This window comes from Dipodomys ordii, unplaced genomic scaffold (assembly GCF_000151885.1).
Source record: "Dipodomys ordii isolate 6190 unplaced genomic scaffold, Dord_2.0 Scaffold83, whole genome shotgun sequence".
In the NCBI taxonomy this organism is placed as follows: Eukaryota; Metazoa; Chordata; class Mammalia; order Rodentia; family Heteromyidae; genus Dipodomys; species Dipodomys ordii.
In genome coordinates, this window is record NW_012267299.1 from 3,026,485 (window position 1) to 3,044,003 (window position 17,519).

At 40.0% G+C, this 17,519-nt stretch overlaps 1 protein-coding gene across 1 annotated transcript in view; it reads left to right on the forward strand.

Annotated features, from left to right (window-relative positions):
- Iqgap2 (IQ motif containing GTPase activating protein 2) overlaps positions 1-17,519 on the forward strand; it is a 256,487-nt gene that overhangs the window by 227,419 nt on the left and 11,549 nt on the right. The window contains exons 31-35 of the mRNA XM_013025233.1: positions 2,220-2,307; positions 4,788-4,997; positions 7,120-7,280; positions 10,324-10,461; positions 11,765-11,873. Of these exons, the coding sequence (XP_012880687.1) occupies positions 2,220-2,307; positions 4,788-4,997; positions 7,120-7,280; positions 10,324-10,461; positions 11,765-11,873 (706 nt within the window). The remainder of the gene's footprint in view (positions 1-2,219; positions 2,308-4,787; positions 4,998-7,119; positions 7,281-10,323; positions 10,462-11,764; positions 11,874-17,519) is intronic.

Sequence of the window (17,519 nt, forward strand, 5' to 3'; positions counted from 1 at the left end):
ATTCCCTATCCTGGATGGTTACTTGGACACAGAATGTCAAGGGTAGAACTTGAGCAATGGATTCCACAGGCCTGATGTAACAGAATTCAAAGAGGATAAACGGTCATATGAGCAGTTTGTCCTTCAGCAGCTCTTGAACAAATAATTCTTAAAGTCATGCAGAGCTTGTATTTTTAACCCAATGTTTCTGTCTCATTCCTTTTGATGATAACTAGAAGATGGAGATGTAGACAGAGGAAGGGACAGGAGGCCTTCCAAGCTATGGCCACCTCAGAAACCGTGCCTGCTCCCACCTGGCTATAATTAGCTATGTGCTCACCTTTGACTCCCTAGAGTCTTTAGTTGTGCATTCCCAGACAGCCTGAAAATCCCCAGTCAGCGAAGGGTCATAGTGCCAGAGGAAATGGCTCTCTGAGACCCCAGAGAAGGGAGAAACGGAAGTTGCAATGTGATCAGGCTTCTCATGCAGACTTGGAAGAAATAGAAAATGAGAAGGAAAAAAATGTTTATAGATAACTTCCTGGATTCAAGCCCAGCTTCAGAAAGTTTATATTCAAAATAACTTTGAGGACCATTCGGGAACTGCTGCTTTTATGCTTCAACCATGAAAACATGCATTTTTATTTCTAGTTTCATGTTGTGTGAACATTTCTGCTGCTGTTTAAGGATTCTCTTCTCTAGCAGAACCAAAACAGTAGCAGGGCTACAATGAAAATGAAATTTCACACCTAACCTGCTTGCAGTTTATGGCAGTTTCCAGGTCTCCTCTCCCCACGGTGTTCCTGGGGTCAGACAGATTTTAAAGTCATGTTTCCTTCTTTGGAAGGAAGGGTATTTTTTCCAGTGTAACTACTATTCTATGTGTATGTGAGCAAACTTTTCCATTCACCTTTTGTTGTTGTTGTTGCTTGGTTGGTTTTGCTTGGTTGGCATTAGGGTCGGGCGAGTGGTTAGGGAGTTTTATGATGCTGGAACTGGGACTTGAACTCAAGGCCTGGGCACTGCCCCTCGGTTTCGTCACTCAGGGCTACTGCACTACCATTTACTACAGTTCCACTTCTGGCTTTTTGGTGGTTAATTAGAGATGAGTCTTATAGACTTCCTTGACCAGGCTGGCTTTGAACCACAGTCCTCTGATTTCAGCCTCCTGAGTAATTAGGATTATTATATCCATAAACCACCCAGCTCCTATTTACCCTTTATGTTAAAATCTTTCTACATTCTTTCTTGAAGACACACTTCCAATAAAATCCTTTCTTACATAATTGCATAGCCTGATCCCTAATTAGAGACATGTGGCCAATTGGCAACAAGAACACATATACACATCTGAAAGAATGTGTGGTTTTAGCACCTCGGTAGGATTTCCACATCTGAACTTTGTTCCCTTCCACAGGAAACCAATGAGCCAGCCCTGTCTCCTTGTTCCTCAGGTCCTTGAACACTCAGCCTCCTGACTGCTGGGGTCGGCCAGCAGCCTAAGCCTCTACAGCCATTCTGGGCTTCTGTGACCACTAGTCTTCACATTGTTCCATAACTTTGTGAAAATAGAGGACACCATTAGTGTGATTCCTAAAGCTTTGGATGCAGTGACAGATTGATGTTTACATGCTACTGAAGTCAGGAGAAAAGGATAGTAGCTACCATCCTGGTCCCTTCCATAGTAAGACATCTCAGCTGCCTATCAAAAAGTAGTTTCTGGGCACCTGTGGCTCACACCTGTAACCCTGGCTACTCAGTAATCTGAGAATCTCAGTATCTTAGTTTAAAGCCAGCACTGTGAGAAAAGAAAGTCTGTGATAAGATACTCTGATCTTCAATTAACTACCAAAAAGCTGGAAGTGGAAGTGAAGATTTGGTTTCAGTCTTAAAGCACTAGCCTTGAGCAAAAGCTCAAAGGCAGCTCCCAGACCAAGTTCAAGCCCCAGGAACAACAACAACAACAAAAATCTTGGTCCAAAAAGAACAAAAAAAAGTATTTAGATAAGGAATCTATAGCGTATTTGTGCTCATGCTGCTAACAGAATAGTCTTACAACATCAAGATTATAAAGCCCAGACTCTGATGGACAAATACAAATGCTCAGGAGCCTTCAAACACACCTGTAAGAATCTTTGATTTGAAGCATCCTTTTGTGCATTCACATAAGAGAAATCATTTTTTTTTGCATCAAGGCAGCTGTCTGAAAGTCTCTCTCTCTCCTTTTTCTCCTTTGTAAGGACCAAAAAGATGATCATTGATGTGATTCGGAACCAGCCAGGAACCTCATTAACTGAAATCTTAGAGACACCAGCAACCGAAGAACAGGTAATTTGTCTTTATAAAATAATAAGTATAATGAACAGGTATGTTTATTAATCAGTCTTTGTGAGAAATATTTATTATCTGGGAGGCACTTTTCTAGTTTGGTCAGGAAGTAAAGAAATGCAACAATTTTTGGTGGTACTAGAATTTGAACTCAGGGCCTACAGTTGGTAGGCAGGTGCTCAACCACTTGATCTACGCCCTAGTCCTTTCTTGCATTAGTCAGATATTTGTCAGATATAGTTTCATTTTTGCCCAGGGTTGGCCACAGACCAAGATCTTCCTACCCCACCTCCCTAATAGCTGAAATGATGGATTTGTACCACCATACCCAGTTTATTGATTGTGATATAGTGTCACTTATTGATTGAGAGAAGTCTCACTATAATTTTTTCCTCAGGTTGGCCTGGAACTATGATCCTCCAGTTCTCCATTTCCCTAGTAGCTGGATTGCAGGCATTAGCCACAGCATCAAGAAGGAATTATATCTCTTACTGTAAACTATTAGTTTCAACTATATGTAAAAACCATGTGGCTATCTGTGATTTTTCTATAATCCAAAGATAGTTTTGAGTCTCTCAAAACTTCAGAACATTCGTGATAAATAAGCTTCAGTATACCACGGATGGCTGGATAAGTCCATTGAGAGATACTATTAGTTGACAGAATGTCAAAAAAACACTTTCTCTATTTTATCTATTTGCTATTTTGAATAAACACATTAAAACTATTTACCAAATGCTTCAGAAGTAAATATCTGAGTCTATTAGTCTGACTACCAGTATGTTGATATAAGTAAAGTTTCATGACAGTCTTTCTTTAATGTTTTTACTTGTGTGTGTGTGTGTGTGTGTGTGTGTCGGGGCTTGAACTCAGGGCCTGGGCACTATGTCTCAGTTTCTTTGGTTTAAGCCTAGCACTCTACCAGTTGAGCCACATCTTCACTGGCCTTTTTGGTGATTAATTGGAGATAAGAGTCTCACAGATTTTACTGCTTGGGTTGGCTTCAAACCACAATCCTCAGATTTTTAGCCTCCTAATCTCAGCTAGGATTGCAGGAATGAGCACCAGCACTGGATTATATCTTTTTAAGTGTATCATTATTCAGTCCATGTCAAAACAAATTAATGTCAGTATTATTTTAATACAAGTAATTGTTGTTCCCTGAACAAAAGTTCCAGAAATTATATAATTAATTGCTTCTTAACAGAACTTCACTTAAGTTTCCTAAATTATTCTTTCTTAATTGAATAGGTTACCAGGAAATCATCTTGTCTAAGGTTTTAATGTAAAAATATAAAGCAAAACTTCAGATTGTCTGATGTTTGTTAATGTGAATGCTTTTGAATTAATAAGAGTGGTATATACCTATTTAGTATTAGAGACTTTAGTCTTTATTAAATGATCCCATTTTTTGCCACTGTACTGTGACTGAGTGGTGATGAGCCCAGGTATATGGGAACTTGAATATCTCTGTGTCTCCTAGCTTGTGGCTCTGGCACTTAGAAATATATCTGTACCTTAGGTTTTTCAACTGTAAACTGGAAATGAAAAATAATTCTTAATTCACACACAGAATTAAATGAGTGAAAATATAATTAAAGTGTACAATAGTATTGGGTACACATTAAATGCTAATGTTAGCTCTGCTTCTACAATAGTTGTTTACTGCTGACCTGTTAGTCACTGACCCTATCCACAGGGTCCTGTGTCTAACATTACTGTATCTAACTATTAACAATTGTGTCCTTAAGCTAAGCATGTTGCTTCACATCTGTAATCCCCAACTGGTACAAGCAGGAGGGTAACAAGTTCAAGACCACCTTGGGCAAAGTTAGCAAGATTCTATCTCAAAAACAAAACAAGCTGACATGCAGGGGTATGGGACGGCTTAAGTGATAGAATATCCTGATCCTCTGCGCCAGAAGATCCTGATTGCTTTTGTTTAAAGAAACCTACTAGTTTCTTACAGTGGCTAGTTGGAGGGTGATTCCATGTGAGAATGGAGCGCTCTGCCTCCCTCACAGTTGGACTTGCTGTGCTTCTCCATCGGTAGAGCTGATGTGCTGGGTTCTAGACACTAGGGCTTCTCATAGCCACATCTTAGTAAATAATCCAGTTTTTATTTTCTCCATTGGGATATCCAGGCTTTGATATAAATCCAAGGAATTGCAAAGAAACCATTACTCATGAAAATATGTCCACTGTCAAGGCGATTTGTCACCTTGGTAATAAAGTAGCTTAGGATTTTTCCCTAATGAGGTCTGTCATCATTGCTGTGTTATTCAACAAAAGGAGGTAATTCCTTCTGAAGGCTGACTCCAGAACCATGAAACACAATTCTGGCACTACTCTTTGGACTTTAACTGAAAGACTTCTTTCCCTATGACATTAACTTGCTCTATATGTGTTAAATCCTCGATGTGGGTGTAGAGGATAAGAGAGGGAAAATATTCAACATCCGGATATGCTCTTTTCTGCAGGAAGAAGAACACTCCAAAGACATGGTGAGCCGTGCAATTTTGGATTCCAGGACTCCTGGGTTGACTCACGAGCAACCACTAATTGAAGAAGGTCATCTGCCTCTTGAGCAGAAGAAGAGGAAAATCCAGAGGAGTCTTCGCACACTGGAGCAGACCGGACACGTATCATCCAAAGACAAATACCAAGACCTTCTCAACGAGATTGCCAAGGTTTTCAAACTGTCTTCCTTCTTCTTCACCCAGTAGACCTTTGCTGGTCAGCGGTCACATGCAGGGCACCCTGTAAGGGGACTTGAGGAGTTCAGACAGAGTTGTCTATGGTTCCTGCTTTGACATTACAGATGTTTTTTTAAGGTCTCAGAGTGAGTTGATGAATTTTACAAGGAATAAACACAATGTCCCCAAATCAATAGAAGAGTTGAAAACACCAGGAATAAATGCTCACAAAGGAAATGTAGGCAACCAGCTAGGGCTAAACCTTTAAGCTAGATCTATTCAATTTTTGTTTTTGGTTTTGGTTTTTGTTTTCAGTGACAACTAGGGAGTTTTCTCCTAGCTTAATTGCTCTTCAGACCTGCCATTGAGATGGTGACCCCCACCACTACCCTGAATCTGTTTCTCATCAGTTTGTCCTAAATGCAGCTCAGACTGAAAGGGTTTATTTCTGTTTTCTCATCTCATGTTTGAACACTTGAGAAATTTCCCGAGAAAAAGGATGTGGATTCCATGCAAGGAAAGGCTGCAGGAAGCCGCTGAGAATGTGTTTGTCAAGGATAAGGAAGAATGATATGTTGGGATGAGAAGCGTACTTTATTCTTTTGATCCAAACCTACACATTTATATAGGCCTAGAGGCTAGAGGAAGTTGAAGGATCTCAGGAACAAAGCAAAAACAAAAACAAAAGAGGAGGTTTTTTTTGCCTCCCGGGAGAAAAATTCAGTAAAAATCTTCATTGGAAAATTATGGCCAATTCTGGCAGTAAGCAGATACCTCCTATCCTGAATAATGCAAGGGAAATAGCATTATTGGCTTTTTGGTTTCTTCTGTGTCTTGAAAGATGGAAACTGTTTCTCTTTGGGAATATTGTGCAGAGAAATCAATGCTTTTACTTTAAGGACAAAAGCAAATGTTAGCATAAAACAGCCCCCAAAATATTCAATGAAGAATTTTTACTTATGAAAGGACAGGGTTGTCTCTTTGAATTCCTGGGGAAGGGGAGTTAATTGTTTACAAAGGAATAAATAATAGTAAACAGAAACCATTTTACGTCTTCATAACTTACTGAACAGAATTACCAAGAAAAAGAAAAGAAAAAAGTATCTGCAAGTTTAAATTTAGCACGAGGTTAGAATGTTTAGAAGCTATGTTCTAGGAATTCTATTTCAAACCAAGTACAGTCATCTCTGGGTATCTGCTGGGGATTAGTTCTAAGACTTCCTGCTGATTACCCACACACTGTGGCTGCTCAAGCCCCTTATATGAAATAGCACAGAATTTGCACATAGCCTATACACATCCCCCCCCCCCCAGAAGCTTTTTTTGTTTGTTTTCCCAGGCCGGTCTTAAACCTCTGCTCAAAGAATCCTCCTGCCTTCATCTTCTAAGTGGCTGAGATCACAAGTGTCTGCCACCATGCCCAACTTTCTCATATGCCTCATCTCTACATTAGTTATCATACCAAACACAATGTAAAGACTGTGTCACTACGTGCCTACCTTACTGTTTAGAGAATAGTAACAAAAATCTATACATGTTCTACAGATAGCTTCTTTTTTCCCTGAATACTTTCAGTCCACATTTGAGAAAACTCACCGATGTGGAAAACAGAGAAATGGAGGGCTATGAAAACTGTCAGTGCTAAAGCTTTCAATCTTGAGAGCCCAGCTGTTGGTTTTTCAGATCTCAAGAACTATGTACCAGATAAAAGTGTGTCATTATTGTTAAGGAGAAATAAGCAAGTATGCATTAATCTTTTTCAATTCAAAATAATCTGAAGAAATCACATGTGTCCTGCTAAGATCTTCTTTGTGTCCTAAAACCTGGCTTTTCCTTAAACTGTTTGGTTATTCTTAATTTGCTTTTGTTTGTCCATCAACAGAAAAATAAACCTTAGCAAGTTTCAGTGACTATAAAAAAAGACAAGTAATTTATATATATGTATATACACATATATATATGTGTGTGTATATGTATAGTAAGATGTTTTATAATAACATGATATTTAAGCTAAAAGTCACAACAATGGAAGATTAATACTTTATTGTCCTAAGTTGATCTCATAAAGCAAAATTTTACCCACACTTGTTATTATAGCTGCTACTTATTGTTTTAGGATATTCGAAATCAAAGAATCCATCGCACGCTTCGGAAGGCTGAATTGGCAAAACTTCAGCAGACTCTGAATGCACTTAATGAGAAGGCAACATTTTATGAGGAACAGATTAATTATTATGACACCTACATAAAGACTTGTTTAGATAACCTGAAAAGGAAGTAAGTGAAGAGGAGATCATGTTCATCTGTAATGTCCTGGCTCGTGTGGGAATTCTGCTGTGTGGGTGGGTTGGTTGGGTAGGGGTGCAAACTTTTTACTCTCTTGTACAGCCAAAACCTAGAGTCTTAATTTTGTTATTAGCCATTGTGAGCTAAGAAGTCAGAAATGAATTTAGCAACTTTTTACTTCCCTATTGTCATTACAATTAGAGTAGCTTACCTCACTGTATTTTCAGCAAATAATAGTAACATTTAGGTCTGGGAATGTAGCTTAGTGGTAGAGTGCTTGCCTTGCATGCATGAAGCCCTGGGTTTTAGCACCACATAAACAGAAAAAGCTTGAAGTGGTGCTGTGGCACAAGTGGTAGCCTTGAGCAAAAGAAGCTCAGGGACAGAGCCCAGACCCTGAGTTCAAGCTCCAGAACTGGAAAAAAAAAAAAGTAACATTTAAGAAAACACAAATTAGGGGCTGGGGGTTTAGCCCAGCGGAAGGGGACCCGCCCGGCGCGCGCAAGGCCCTGGGTTCGGTCCTCAGCCCTGGGGGAAAAAAAGAAAAAAAAGGCTACAAAAGAAAACACAAATTATTCTTTTGCCTTGTATAATTGAAGATGCTTTAAAAACACCATTTATTTTATATAGTTAGCTAGCTAGGTAGATAGATAGATAGATAGATAGATAGATAGATAGATAGATAGATAGATAGATAGATAGATGATAGATTCTAGTCTTGTTTATGAAATGTTAGATAATGCCAGATATTTGCTAATTTCACAGAACAACTAAAGGATTTAAAATTGCTTTGAAGTTTTAAAATGTTATTATAGACACAGGTAGAATTTTGGCCACTCGCTGTTATAAATGAGCTTATATATTTTATAGTTTTATACACAATATGGTGACTTTGAATGAAGAACCTCTGCTCATACTTATTCTTGTCACCAGACAAGGATCGATGCTAATGAAATTTTAATTACCCTCTTAACTATGTAATACAATATTTTCATATAATCCTACTCATTAAGTTGGCAGTAGGAAATGATTCAGTATGGAAAAATCAATTGCATTAGTCACAGATCTGATAGAGGCGCATAACCAAAAGTAAACCTCATTGATTTGTACACCACTCATTGTGAACTTGCATTCACTTGCATGCAAGCTTTGTATGCATATTTAAACTGGGAAAATAGATATTTTAGCCGATTTTCAATAGAAATCATTGATAACAATTTGCTTTCCAAAGTTGAAGAGACTTGGGGCATTTTGTACAAACTCTACAGTCAGGCAGTATGTATGTGCGTTCTGATCCTCTTATGTGATCTTGAACCAGTCGAATGTTCAGAACCTCAATTTTTTTCATCTTAAAATGGGATTAGAAGTACCACTTTCTGGCTTAGTACTGGGTTCTAGCCTATAACCCTAGTTACTCAGGCTGATATCTGAGGATCACAGTTCAAAGCCAACCCAGGCAGAAAAAAAAAAAAACTGCAAGACTCTTATCTCCAATTACTCAGCAAAAACCCTGCAAGTGTAGCTATGGTTCAAATGGTGAAGCCATTCTTGAGTAAAAAGCCAAGCAAGAGCATTAGGTTCTCAGTTCAAACCCTAGTACTATCACAGAGATAGAAAGAAAGAGAGAGGAGAGAAAGAGAAAGGGAGAGGAAGGAAGGAAGGAAGGAAAAAAGGAAGAAAGGAAAAAAGGAAGGAAGGAAGGGAGGGAAGAAGGGAGGGGAGGGAGGGCAGGAGGGAGGAATGAAAGTAGGAAAGGAAAGAAAAGGAAGGTGGGGGGAAGGGAGGGAATAGTTCCTAGCCAGTTGCTGCACCCATCATCCTAGCTACCCAGGGGCCTGACATCTAAGGACTGTGGTTTGAAGCTCACCCCAATAGAAAGGTCCAAGAGACTTCAGTTAACCAGCAAAAATAATGCACCAGAGGTATGACTCAAGTGATAGTGTACCAGCCTTCAGCAAAAAATGAGAATGCAAAGTCCTAAGTTCAAGCCTCAGTACCAGTAGAAACACACACACACAAAGTACCAGCCTCTACAAGCATTGTTATGAAAGCTAAATGAATTAATTTGTGGCCAAGAAATTTATTAATTTCAGAGTATGATGGAAATGCTAATTTTATAAATGCAACAAATGCCTAGAATAGAGCCAGCTACATGATGTTTGTTAAATAAGTTACACAGTCCTAGTAAAACTACCTTCTCTCAGGAATGTAAAGTTTATATAATTTCTCCAAAACTGCTTACAAAATGACTTCAAATATAGTTACTTAGTACCATATGACTGAGAATACAGAGTGTACGTTTTTGTTACTGTGTGTGTGTGTGTGTGTGTATGTATGTGTGGGTGCGCGCGTGCACGCGCGTGCACCGGTCCTGGGGCTTGAACTCAGAGCCTAAGTGTTGTCCCTAAGCTGTTTTTTGCTCAAGGCTACCACTCTTATCACTTGAGCCACAGCTCTACTTCTGACTTTTTTGTTGCTAAATTGGAGCTGATAGATACATGAACATTCCTGCCTGAGCTGGCTTCATACTGCAATCCTCAGATCTTCAGCCTCTTGAGTAGCTAGAATTATAGGCATGTACCTCTGGTGTGTGGCTCAGAATATGAGTTTTATTAAAATTATTAGTCTGTCTGTTTCAGTGGTGCAAACCATTTTGAAGCCAGTCTGGGCAGATAAATCCAGCGACTGTTATCCAACTAACCAGCAAAATGCTAGACATGAGGTGTTGTTCAATTGGTAGAATGCAAGTCTTGAGTGATAAATCTAAGCAGGAATGTTCAAGCCTCAGTACTGGTTAAAAAAAAAAATTTTTTTTGTTTAATTAGTCTGTAACACAAATCTCAGTCACTTGGGAAATCCTTTCCCCAAATAGTTACTGCAGTGAGTAAAATCCTTACCTTTTGTCACAAAATGAAACAGTACAGGTTCATCACAAGGGGACCAAGCGTGGGAAAAATGCATCATTCTAGGTGTGGCTATTGTGCTCTCAGAAGCATTATAGTAACAGGTGATGGATGTATTCTTATTTTGTCAGGAATTCTCGGAGGTCAATTAAACTAGATGTAAAGGCAGAGCCCAAAGGCACAAAGAGAGCCAAGCCAGTGAGATACACCGCCGCCAAGCTGCAGGAGAAAGGAGTCCTGCTGGAGATAGATGATCTTCTGACAAACCAGTAAGTGAAGCATACACATCCACACGCACATGGTCTGCCTCAGCATTCCTCTGGGCCCCTTGCCTTTGAGAGAGAGATCCCCTTGGTTACAGAGGCCAGGGAGGAATCCATGAACTGTTGTCACTAGTCTTCCCTTAGGCTCTCAGCAGCCATACTGTCTGGTTGTGTGAAATATGGATCAAGAGGTTCTATGTTTCTTTCTGGTAGTTCATCCACTGTGTGTGTACCCAGGGAGCTAGCTGAGTCATAGCAGGGAGAATGAAAGGCTGTCTTTTGGCCATGTTAAATGAGTTATCTTCAGTTGCCAAGCAGACTTTTCTAATTCCAAAGTCACAGGCTGCTTAGCCCTGGGCCCCAGCCAACTCCCAACAGTGAATGTGAATCCAAAGTGGAGGAGGGGACCAAACCTTCTCCGCAGCACCATCAGGCACCAGCTACTGCTCCCCTGCAAGGGATCATGGGCTTGGACTCTGGGTCCTAGTCTCAGAAGTCAGCTCATTGCATTGGCCTCCTGACTAATTCCCACCTGCCCTTGGTCCTGGCTTCAAAGCTGCTGAGGCCAAGAAACCTCCTAACTACAGGCTTAGAGAAAGAGCTTCTTCCTTTTTAGAAGTTTCTATAAAAGATACCATGTACAAGCCAGGCTCTGGTGACTCATGCCTATAATCCTAGCTACTCAGGAAGCTGAGGTCTGAGGATCTCACTTCAAAGCTAACCTGGACAAAAGTTCATAAGACTCTTGATCTCCAATTAAGCACCAAAAGAAGAAGAAGAAGAAAGCCAGAAGTAGAGCTGTGGCCCAAGTGGTAGATTGGTACCCTTGAGCAAAAAAGCTCAGGGACAAGGCTTAGATCCTGAGTTCAAGCCGTAGGACTGGCACCAAAAACAAAAATTAACAAAGTTATCATGTACAAGATTAGAGGATGGCCTGACAGCAGCCTAGTTCAATATTTAGCTCTCATGTCCTATGACCATCCTGTTTCCAAGTATATTTGATTCTCTTAAGAGCAAAGGCCACACTGTTTATTCCCTTTGTGAAAAGCCCCTGTTCAGCACTGTGAGAGCTACACCCCTCAACTAGGAGGGTTCCTAGGCTTAGTGGTATTGAAGCCAGGCCCGTGGGCAGGCTGGTTTTGGGGGAACAGAGTAGGAAAATGGTGTCACTGTTTAGTGTCTTCCTTAGGATTTTTCCAACAGGCTGTTCACGTGTTAAGCTGGCATTCTATGAGTATATTTCATTCTATGAGCTTATATCCTAGTATGTGTGTAATTCTACCTTTGTGTCTGTTCCTTTCCGTACTAGGTTTAAGAATATTACATTTGATATCATGGCTACCGAAGATGTGGGCATCTTTGATGTCAGATCAAAAGTCCTCGGTGTAGAGATGGAAAAAGTACAACTCAATATTCAGGTGAGTGGGATTGCTGCAGACAGGGGTGTGTTTTACATGAATGGTACGATAGCACCTACCAGTCATGGCAACAGTAATATTTAGCAGACCACTGATATAAGCCTTATTTGCCAGTATGTTTTTGGTTTGGTTTGGTTTGGTTGTGCCATTATAAGAGCTTATACTCAGAGCCTGGGTGCTGTCCTTTTAGTTTTGCCACTCTACCCCTTGAGCTAAATTCCACTTCCAGCTTTTGGTGTTTAATTGGAGATAAAAGTCTCATCCACTTTACTGCCTAGGTTGGCTTCAAACCACAATTCTCAGATCTCGCCTCCTGAATAACTAAAATTACAAATGGAGGTAGGCAACAGTGGCTTACATGTTCATTTTAAGTGTCAGAGGTATTTTAAAAGCTGTGAGTTTTTTTCAAGTTGTTGGAACTTAAGATGTACTTAGAAGGTAAACCATAGTAGTAAGTTTTTCTAAGCCATGTTTCTATTTGGGGTTTAAACAAAAGGGATTTAATAGTGCCCCAAAAGACATAAAATAAAGACTAGAAAATAGTATTTGGTGGAAATTTGCATTTCCTTCTCTAAGACAATATATATATATCAACATGGAATTTTCTTTTTTTTTTCTTTTTTTCCTTTTTTTTTTTTTTTGTCAGTCGTGGGGCTTAAACTCTGGGTCTGGGCATTTTCCCTGTGCTCTGTCGCTTGAGCCACAGCACCACTTCCAGTTTTCTAATGGTTTATTGAGATAAGAGTCTCACGGAGTTTCCTGCCCAGGCTGGCTTTGAACTGTGATCCTCAGATCTCAGTCTCCTGAGTAGCTAGGGTTACAGGTGTGAGCCACCCATGCCTGGCTGGAATTTTCTTGAATCTGTTTTTCCTTTTTTTCTCTCTCCTACGTGTGTGTGTGTCTGTGTGTGTGTGTGTCTGTGTGTGTGAGAGAGAGAGAGAGAGAGACAGACAGAGACAGAGACAGAGCGAATGTTTGCACATGCATACCTGTACTGGGGCTGGAACTCAGAGCCTAGGCACTGTCCCTGAGTTTTTTACTCAAGGCTAACATTCTACCACTGAGCCACAGCTCAAGAGTCTTACAGACTTTGCTGCCCAGGCTGGTTTCAAACCACAATCCTCAGACCTCAGCCTCTTGAGTAGCTAGGATTATAGGTGTGAGCCACTGACACCTAGCTCTTTCTACTTCCTGGAATAGTATTTGCATCCATCTCTTAAATCTATTTGTTAAAAATGACAAGAGTGGAAGACATTATCTAAAACACAGGCTCATGCCTGTAATACCAGAATTCAGGCCTCATGACCGACAAAAAAAAGAAAGAAAGGAAGGATAATGTAAATTATCCCTATTTTTTTTATTTCAAATACACATTGAAACCAACCATATTTGAATACAAGACTTCCAAGTCAAGAAAAAAAAATGATTGAGGTAGGGTGTGCACTAAAATGTTTATCTACCCTTCACCTCTACAACAAGATTGGAAATAACAGAGCTTGTCCTTTTTTTTTTTTTTCAATCTGTCATGGGACTTGAACTCAGGTCTTGGGCGCTCTCCATGAGCTCTTTTGCTAAGGCTAGTGCTCTACTACTCTGAGCCACAGCTCCACTTCCGGATTTCTGGTGGTTAATTGGAGATGAGAGCCTCACACACTTTCCTGCTCAGGCTGTCTTTTTTTTTTTTTTTTCCTGTCGTCTTTTTTTTTTTTTTTTGTCAGTCATGGGGGGCACTGTCCCTCAGCTCTTCAGCTCAAGGCTAGCACTCTACCACTTGAGCCACAGCACCACTTGGGCTTTTTCTGCTTATGTGATGCTGAGGAATCAAACCCAGGCCTCATGCATGCAAGGCAAACACTCCACCACTGAGCCACCTTCCCAGCCCCTCAGCCTGGCTTTGAACTGCAGTCCTCAGATCTCAGCCTGGGATTACACTCATGAGCCATCAACGCCCTGCTGAGCTTTTCCTTCTTATATAATGCTTTTTACACAATAGCTATTTGCTTGGGTCTCAAGACATCTGTGAAAAAGCCCCCAGGTCCTCTGTTGTGTCTGTGTGAACCATCTGGCTGACCCTCAGTCGTGATGTAAGATCTGGCCACACTGCCAGCCAGCTCAGCCCATGGCTCAGCGCCCTGACATTACTTGCCCCTCATGGGAGGAAGCCAGAGCCCTGCTTTTCTGTCTCAGTCTTTATAAGCTCAAAAAAGAAAATGGGACCTCAATGGGTTCCATAAGAATGCTGAGGTAAGGGAGTAAATTGAGCATTCAGGAAAAAAGAAACTAAAAAGTGCTGTGTGATTATGAAAACATACATTAGTAAATGTTAGTGTTTTGTTTTCTTTTGACCTCATGATTTTACTGTCTTAACAAATTGGAACTTAGAATAGGATCATTTTGCCTCTTTCTCTTCTTATCTCCTCCCAGATCCAAAGGCTTATATTTCTTTTTTTAATATATATATAGTTATTGTAAAGATACTATACAGTTACTTGAGAAAGGTAATGAGTACATTTCCTATGGAGCATTGTTACCCCTCCTTTGTATTTCCCCTACCATCCCTTCCTGCCCCACCTCCACAACTCCTCCCTCCCCACCCAAAGTTGTAAAGTTCATTTTCAACATAGTATCTTGTATATCTCATTGTTACAATGGGTCAACCTGTATCTTTGTTTCAGCGTTATCTCCCTTCCCCTCCCCAAATAGAAAAATGTATATACAAGATGCAGAGGAAAAACATACAAAAAAATCACATAATACATTTTAAGTACATTAAGAAGAAAAAGACAGGGCTGGAAACATGGCTTAGTAGCAGAGTGCTTGCCTTGCATGTATGAGGCTCTGGGTTTGATTCCTCAGCACCACATAACCAGAAAAAGCCAGAAATGGCTCTGTGTGAGGGACAGTGCCCAGGCCCAGAGTTCAGGCCCAACAACAAACAGAAAGAAAGAAAGAAAGGAGAGAGAGAGAAAGGAAGGAAGGAAAAGAAAGAAGAGAGAGAGAAAGAAAGAAAGAAGAAAGGAGAGAAAGAAAGAAAAGAGAAAGAAAAGAAAGAAAGAGAGAAAGGAAGAAAGAAAGAAGGAAGGAAGGAAGGAAAGAACAGCAACAAAGATAAAACCTTGTGTCCTTATCTTGGGGTTCATTTCACTTAGCATTATCTTATATTCGCTTAGCATTATCTTAGCATAGCTTTTGACCTCTGCTTGTCCTAGACATATACTATATACTAGTTATTGCAGGTAAGGGAAACCATGGGACTTAGGTTTCTTTGGGCCCAGCTTACTTCACTTAATATGATTTTTTCCGTGTCATTCTTTCTGATGGAGGCATAGAATTCTATTGTGTGTGTGTGTGTGTGTGTGTGTGTGTGTGTGTGTGTGTGTATGCCACATTTTCTTGATCCATTCATCTAAGGAGCATCTGCATTGGTTCCATAGCTGTGGTGAATAATGTTGCGATAAGCATAGCTGTGCCTCTGATGTCACTGTATTTGATTCTGGAGCCCTGTATCTTGTATGTACAATTTTCTAATTTGGGGAAGGAAAGGGAAATAACAAAATGCTGAAATAAGGATACAGAATAACCTATTGTAACAATGAGATGTACAAGATCGGTATGTTGAAAAGGAACTTTATAACTTTGGAGAGGGGGAGTTGGGGGAAAGATAAAGGAGGGAGTAACAATGCTCAATAGGAAATTCACTCATTACCTTACTCATGTAACTGAAACCCCTCTGTACAGTATCTTTACAATAAAAATATATATTAAAAATACAGGGAAAAAAAGATGCAGCGCACAGGAATCAAATACAGTGAAAACGAGTTATACCATGGGGGAAGAACATACAAAAGAAACAAAAATAATCACACAGTATATTATAAGTACATTAAAAACAACAGCAACAAAGATAAAACCTCTTGTGTCACTATCTTGGGATTCATTTCACTTAGCATCATCTTATATGGTCATATGTACCTAGCTTTTGACCTTTTCTGCTTGTCCTAGACATATACTAGTTATTGCAGATAACCATGGCACCTATGTTTCTATGAGCCTGACTTACTTTACTTAATATGATTTGTTCCAAGTCTTTCCCATTTCCTAGAAAATGGGGCAGTGTCATTCTTTCTGATGGAGGCATAGAATTCCATTAGATAGATAGACAGACAGACAGACAGACAGACAGACAGACAGACAGATAGATAGATAGATAGATAGATATGACATATTTTCTTGATCCATTCATCTACTGAGGGGCATCTACGTTGGTTCCATATCTTAGCTATGGTGAATAATGCTGCGATAAACATAGTTGTGCTGGTAGCTTTAGTATGGTCTTGTTTGTGATCATCTGGGTAATGCCCAAAAGTGGGATTGCTGGGTCATAGGGGAGCTCTATGTGGAGTCTTTTGAGGAATCTCCATACTGCTTTCCAAAACAAGTTTACATTCCACCAACAATGCAGTAGGGTTCTCTTTTAGTCACATCCCCTCCAGCAGCTGTTGTTATTAGATTTCTTGATTATTACAGCTATTCTGACTGGGGTGAGGTGGAATCTCAATGTTGTTTTGATTTGCATTTGTTTTATGGCTAGAGAAGTTGAGCATTTCTTCATGTGTCTATTGGCCATTCTTATTTCCTCTTTAAGTCTTTAGCCCACTTATTAATTGAGCAGTTGTTTCTTTGAGAATTTGTTTTTGGGGATTTAATCTTTTAAGTTTTAAGTACATTTTAGGAACGAGGCCCTTGTCCGTTGTATGGTTAGTGAGGATCTTCTCCCAATCTGTAGGCTTTCTATTGATCTTACAAGCTATATCCTTTGCCATGCAGAAGCTCTGCAGTTTCATGAAATCCCATTTGTCCAACCTTTCTTTGATTTGTTGTTTCTGGGCCTTTATTAAGAAAATTTCGGTCTGTGCCAAGGTGTTCTAGAGTTTCTCCTATTCCTTCCTATAATGTTTTCAGGGTGTCTGCTTTTACTTTGAGGTCTTTGATCCATTTGGAGCTGATTCTGGTGCCGGTTGATATATAAGTATCTAGCTTAAGTTTTCTACAGATGTTTAACCAATTTTGCCAGCACCATTTACTGAAGAGGCTGTCTTTCTTCCATTCTTTTTTTGTCAGTCTTAGGGCTTGAACTCTGGGGCCTGGGCGCTGTCTCTCATCAATTCAGCTCAAGGCTAATAATGTTCTACCACTTGAGCCATAGCGCCACTTCTGGTTTTCTGAGTAGTTTTTTTTTTTTTCAAATTTTTTATTCTGATTAAGTAGTTACATAATTTCCCAAATTTCACAGTATTGTGGGATAGTGCTGCTCAGCTAAAGTCACAAACACATTCTAACTTTCCTGGAGCAAATTGTCTATCACAGTCTATAACATTTATGAGTTCTATGAGCTTTGCGATACAGTTATTTCTTCCACATTGGGTGGTATCTACATTTCTTTTGTTTTGCATAGCATCAGCTGTTCCCTCTTTCCCATTTGTTTCCTCCCTCCCATCGCTGCCATTAAGTTGCTTAGTTCATTTTGGTCAACGTCCTGTACAGCTAATGGGTCCCGCTGTTGTATGTTTTTCCCTGATTCCCTCTAGTTCTGTGTCGTCTTCCTGGTTCCCCTCCAGTGTACACATATATACCATACATGTGATC